We start from the raw sequence: 6,693 nt of genomic DNA, 5'->3' as shown, positions 1-6,693 counted from the left end.
ACACACACACACACACACACACAAACACACACACACACACGTACATACACACAACACAAAACAAGAACTTCGTATTCAAAAAGACAAAAAATATGACATTTTTCCATTTGTTGTCTAATCAAAAGTCATACAGCACTCAATTACAGCGCTGATTAGAATTATTAGCTTGCACTGCCGCCTGTTCAGCACCCAATTTAAAATGAAAACGGTGTTCTGGGAATAACTTTTGATTTCTCTTAAGTTGGTCTTTGAGATTTTTACGAAGCTCACTTGGAACGAGCTTGGAAGGACGGCTCAAGACAGAGGTAAATGGAAGGAGCTTGTAAGTGGCCTATACCCTGCCAGGGGTGAAAGGCAGTGCTGTTTCGAGATTATAAAATTGCAGTAATTTGAATTAAATTAAAATTCGGGTTTCAGGGTAGATCTAACCAAATATTTTATTTTTCCAAATCGATGCTGCAATGTCGTATCTAAGAGCACCTCTGCTGTCAGAATTTGGAGTACATAGCTGCATCATATCTAAGGATATCATTTTTTAAAAATATTATCATATTACAATGGTGGTAAATATCTATTTATTCTATATCTAGCAAATACTAAGTTAAATAACGCACATTCACACGCACACACACACACACACACACACACACACACACACACACACACACACACACAAACACACACACATACACACCCTGACATACACACAGGCACATACTCATACAATACTTATTTTCTGATCTTCTCGAACAGACAACATTCCTCCCTGTTCTGTCTACCTCTAGTCATTGTTTGCCCTCTCCATAAGAAGAAACATAATAGCAATAATAATAATAATTATACAAATGGTCAATCAATGATTTTATTGCCAAGACAACTTCATTAATATTCATGAACAAAAGCGAAATATACAGCATCTTTTCTTACATATCACAATCAAACCTTTCTGCAGACGTGGAAGCATGTCAAGGAAGTAAGGGTGCTATGGCGAAGATGTTTATTATTTACACCAATACATAAAGTGGTGTAATACGTGTGAATCCAATTTGAAGAAAAACGTTCCGAATTCGGAATCAAATTAACGTCTTTTGTGAACAACAGCGAAGAGCATAATACAATCTACTCACTGAAGCGTCTTTAGGCCATTCCCAAAGGGGGGATATTAACATGTTCTTGAGCATAGTCGAACTGTAAATGGGCTGATTTCTCAATGTCATGCTCATACTGTGCCGGAACAACATAGGGGGAACAACTGCTTTTTCTTTTGTCCTCCTTACTATCGTCATTTTCCTCTACTTCTTTTGTATGTTTGTCACTCTCTTGTGAACTGCTATTTTGTGTGCCTTGATAGTCAAAGCAGATGTTGTGCTATTGAGGCTAGAGAGGTGAGCAGTATAAGTCTGATTCCCTGTTTGGACTTCTTTGTTGACATCCACCCCTTGGCGCTCATAATATGACCTCATGCAGTTGCTAGCGCCGTAAAACCTTATTAAAACTAAACTAAAAAATATTCATCACTACACCACAGGAGCCAGTTTTTAGTTCTTGGACCGGAGGATATTCTAATTGTATTACAGGTACGGCAGAATTAAAATTTGGAAAACAAAACATCATCTACAGATTCAGATCTTCTGATGGCCAAGGCATTTATAAAATACAAATAGAGAGCTATTCCACGCTAACCGACTAGACAAATGAGGTATGTTTCCTATCTCGTCAGGTACAGAAACGAAACACATCACAGAATTTGCATAACGTACTTTTTTTTAAATGACTGCATTTAATATGTTTCTTAATAACTTCTTTTGAATGTTCGGATCCTTTAAAGTTGAAATAAACTAATCGATATTGAATTACAATGTTATCATTGTAAAAAAAGTATAGTCCAAGAATGCCCCGTCAGTTACAGTGGAATAGTCATAACATCATATATTGTCACTCGTTAACAGTGGAAGGGTTCGGGGAAGACAAAAAAAAAACAAAAAACGCGGCAGTTGTTAGTTTTGCCTGGTGATATCGTGGGTACAAGAGGGTGTGTTTAGTGCTGGGCGGTTAGGTTCCCGATTATTAATAAAAGCTAGGATTCGTAGGAATCGACTCCAATCCCAATGACTTACTTCCCAAGGATGTGATTTCTTCCGATTGTTACCTGGTTGGCTCCGAACATCTTCGGGAGTTAGGATCACTTGGATTTTGGAACACGAGGAAGCATCGACTTTTATTTTTCAAAATTATATTTTGAAAAAAAAAAAGAAAAGATTTGAATAATTAAGGTAACCGGTAACCGTTGGTTTGCGTAAAAAGGAGTCGGTACTTTTCTTCCGTAGCATTAATCGTGGGAATCGATTCCGGATTCTATTCTTCGCCCAGCTCTAGTATGTGTGTGTAGGGGGGGGGGGGGGGGGTCTCAACAGTTCGCTATCTTAAAATGACAAATCTCAGTCTGCTTAGTACCTAGATCCAGTTTTGAGAAATTTGAGGTTTAAAAAAGTGTCACACAACATTTCAAGCTTTTTTCGAATGCAATTCTTTTGAATATTATCTTGATAACGACTCCGAATAATTTTACGGTTTTGACAGAGCAGATTGAACATTTGTGAGGCAGCGTGGCGGAATCAGGCTCTCGTCAAAATAATGAAATCAAAGAAAAGAACAGTTTTCTCCCTGCTTAGCAATTTTTATCAATTTTTTATTTTTTGGCTCAACACCTTTTATGTCCATTTACGAACACATTCCTTTGAGGATTTCACCGAAAACGCTGATTAAAGGCACATAAATATAAATTTACAGTTTCCGTGGACTCTCCAGCTTTGGAATTTACCAAGCTTTGGAATTTACCAAGCTTTGGAATTTACCAAGCTTTGGCGGCCATTTTCTACTTTTACCTCTTAAACCAGGTGACCCCCACCTCCTTCAATCCAAAATATCTCCACTACTATAATTGAAGATGAATGGGTAATATTTTCTTTGAAAGCAAGACAAATGAACAAGCTTTAAGATGATACCAATAACTCAATACACCCAAAAATTGACGAGAGCCTGATTCCACCATGCTGCCTCATATTTGGCATCTAATCTTGTGGTCTCAGAGCTTTAAAAAGATTGTTTTAAATGTCAGATCGAACTTGATAATATTAAAATAGCGAGTTGTATTGATGCTAAGGGCAAGGCATTATTCTCGTCACTCACCAACAGATGGGAGTGACGGGGAAGACAACATTTTAGAAAAAATAGTAATCAGGATTATTATTTCTTATGCCATCTCAGGGCAATAGAGTATAACGAAGAGTTATTATATAATAGAATGTAGTTATTTATTATGCTGATGGTCAAGGCATTATCATTGTCACTCGCCATCGCGGTATGAGTCAGGACAGACGGGGTTAGGGTTGTAGAAAAGTGGTACATTTTAGTAGGTCAAACTGGCAAGTTTAAAAGGAAAACACAGAAAAGTCAAAGTAGTTTTGTTTTGTTTTTTAAACCTCGACAACCAAGAGTTTCCAAGAAGCAATATTTGAAAATCATTTTCTTAGTGGACCTGTCATACATTAGAAACAAGCGCACTAACTTTCTAAAAGGAATATCTCGAGAACAAAAAAATATTTACTTCAATCACAGCCTTGCAAAAATTATACATACGGAATATACATTCTTCGATACCTCTGCTATTGCTATACAACAAAGCCATTGGACGTGAAAGGCAAAGGTAATGAATTATAATGACACAATAATGGCCATTTAGTGCCGGGAAAAGGTAAGACAGACAGACAGACAGGAACAACAGAGTGAGAGAGAGGGAGAGAGAGAGAGAGAGAGAGAGAGGGATGAAAGAAGTAGGGCCTACCCGTGGCGTTCATGAACCACCTGCAGACTAATCTTAGAACCCACTGCTGGATGACATTTATATTTTACGCCCTCATCAGCACAATTTAGACCAATTAGGGGGTGAGCTTCCACCCCCGCCTGCCACACATGGGAATCCAACTCGGGTGTTCTGCAAAGAGACTACCCAAATAAACCACCCATTACTGCACAGACACCCAATGAAGTAGTTTTCATACACAATGATGATATTTTGCATTATTCGCCGCCATTGCTATACATCTCAGTCTGTAACAGTTACTTTGTCATACTAAGTATGCACGTAATACACTATTGGACACTATCAAACGCACTTTTTTCTACTACTCAGATGGCGTCAATCTCATAGAAATGAACAAGGGTTAAAAAAAAGAAAACTTTTAATAATAATAGAACTGAGCTACACACCACCAACGTCTTGCTATAGTGATAAGACATTTCTTTGTCGCACGCAAAAGACTCGAGTTCGAATCCCGAGCGGGAAGAAATATTTATGGAGTATCTCCGTCTTTCTGTTAGGATGTTGTATCCCTTTCAGCCCGGGTTGGTCTGAACAGGCAGGGTTGAAAGCTGCCACCTTAATTGTCTAAATCGTGTCGATGGAGGAGTAAAACACTTGCTATACAATTTAAAAAATCAAGAATAATTGAATTAATTAAACATCCCAAGTAACAACCCAGAAGGAAGAAAATTCAAGACAAAACTTTGAGACGGCACCTCCGTAGTAGAAAGTTTTGAAGAGTCTTTACCAGAAAATCTACTTATCAACCAATCGTCCTAAATACAGAGAACCTATAATGTACAGTCTAGCGCGCACATAGCGAGCACACACATACATAGCAAGAAACAATCAAGAACACACATAGCAAGATACAAGCGTGCACATACATAGCACGATACAAGAGAACACACACATAACGAAGTACTTACATAGTGTATACACACATAACGAAACAAGGTGCATTTTCGAAATGAAGCGTTTCTGTCTTAAAAGGGAGTTGAGTTAATAAAAAAACAAAATATGACCTTTTCCAAGAAACAAAAAAAAGAAAAAAAGGAAAAAAAAACCCCACAAAAATTTGAAGCAACCAAACAAACAACTTCTCCCATATAAGGTATCGCTTGGAGATATCACAGGTGAAGAGACACAAGACATCAATTGGACAAAATCTCCGCCCATGCGGCGAGAGAAAGGTTTATGGCTCAAATCTCCTCGTGAATCGAGTCAATAGCAGTCCAAGTAAGTCAATGAATGCCCATCTAGTGAAAGATAGAGACACGACCCAATAGAATAGTATTGACTCATAGTTGTTATTCTAATAAATCTAGGTTTGTGATTTTATTATTTTTTTATGTGGGCGTTTAACGGCCCCATCTGCACAATTTGAACCACTTATGAAGCGGGTTTTGATCTTAGCCTGTCAGGGCCAACCCTAGCTGAAAGGGATACATCACCCCAGCATAAGTACCGAGATACACAATAAAATATTCTCCTTACTCGGGACTTGAACTCGGGTCCCCTGTGTGTGACGGCGAAGCGCCTAACTGCTACACCACAAATGTCATTGATTAACAGCTACACCACAGACGTCAGGGATTTACTGCTACACCACAGACGTCAGGGATTTACTGCTACACCACAGACGTCAGGGATTTACTGCTACACCACAGACGTCAGGGATTTACTGCTACACCACAGACGTCAGGGATTTACTGCTACACCACAGACGTCAGGGATTAACTGCTACACCACAGACGTCAGGGATTAACTGCTACACCACAGACGTCAGGGATTTACTGCTACACCACAGACGTCAGGGATTAACTGCTACACCACAGACGTCAGGGATTTACTGCTACACCACAGACGTCAGGGATTAACTGCTACACCACAGACGTCAGGGATTTACTGCTACACCACAGACGTCAGGGATTTACTGCTACACCACAGACGTCAGGGATTTACTGCTACACCACAGACGTCAGGGATTAACTGCTACACCACAGACGTCAGGGATTTAGGGCTTAAAACATTAGAGGAAATCATTTTCCTCGGCACTTATATTACCTATACCTGTGCAGCAAGTGCCATGAAACTCCAGCTAAAACAAACTATTATTATTTTGTTCCAATAATAATATTATTATACTGGACACTTTGGTAATGTTCGGAGTCTAAACTGTTTTGAAGAAAAACGTTCCGATTTAGGAATCAAATGAACGTCTTTTGCGAACAATAGCGAAGAGCATAATATAATCTACTGTTAAAACAACCAATGCACAGCGGTGAGGCAAAGTACTGAAGGTCTGAGGTTCCAATTCCTTGAAGAACGTGGCAGCTCGGATCTAAATTGGGTTCAATGTGTCAAGGAGCGTGTATAACTCGGATAGCTATTTAAACGGTTTGTGTTCAAATCCTGCGAGAAGACAGACCAGCTCAGCCCTGCCCTTCGCTCTAAAGCCACCAAAAGATAGTCTTCTAGAAATATATATATACTCAGAAACAGATACACGAATCCATTGCAAGGTCCCGGGTTCGAAACCCAGAGAGCACGCTTCACCACACGGTTAGTTTTTCGGCTGAAAAGGAACGTTCCCTAAGAAAGCAACAACAACAGTATTGAACGAGACTCGACCAACGATTGGAGGGTTGGGGTTCCAACCCCTGGAAAGACAGTAGTCGTGGGGTTAGCTCTGTAGCTTGTGCCAGCAGGCGACCTGTTTGCGTGCGTTGTGAACCATCTCCAGCCACTGCGCGCGCGCATCTGGGTCAAAGTTCACGCCAATATAGAGCCGCCCCAGTAAGTGTCGGCCGTCTTCTTTGTCCTGAGGG

The 6,693-nt window shown here is 39.8% G+C and overlaps 1 protein-coding gene across 1 annotated transcript in view; it reads right to left on the bottom strand.

The window, feature by feature from the left end:
- Positions 1-5,810: 5,810 nt before the first annotated feature.
- LOC101852662 (synaptotagmin-A) overlaps positions 5,811-6,693 on the bottom strand; it is a gene marked incomplete in the record, with an annotated part of 25,469 nt that continues 24,586 nt past the window's right edge. The window contains 1 exon segment of the mRNA XM_035969712.1: positions 5,811-6,686. Within this exon segment, the coding sequence (XP_035825605.1) occupies positions 6,549-6,686 (138 nt within the window).

The sequence above is a fragment of the Aplysia californica genome, unplaced genomic scaffold (genome assembly GCF_000002075.1).
Source record: "Aplysia californica isolate F4 #8 unplaced genomic scaffold, AplCal3.0 scaffold00008, whole genome shotgun sequence".
In the NCBI taxonomy this organism is placed as follows: Eukaryota; Metazoa; Mollusca; class Gastropoda; order Aplysiida; family Aplysiidae; genus Aplysia; species Aplysia californica.
Note: the sequence above shows the minus strand (reverse complement) of the source record. Positions and strands in the feature narration are given on the sequence as shown.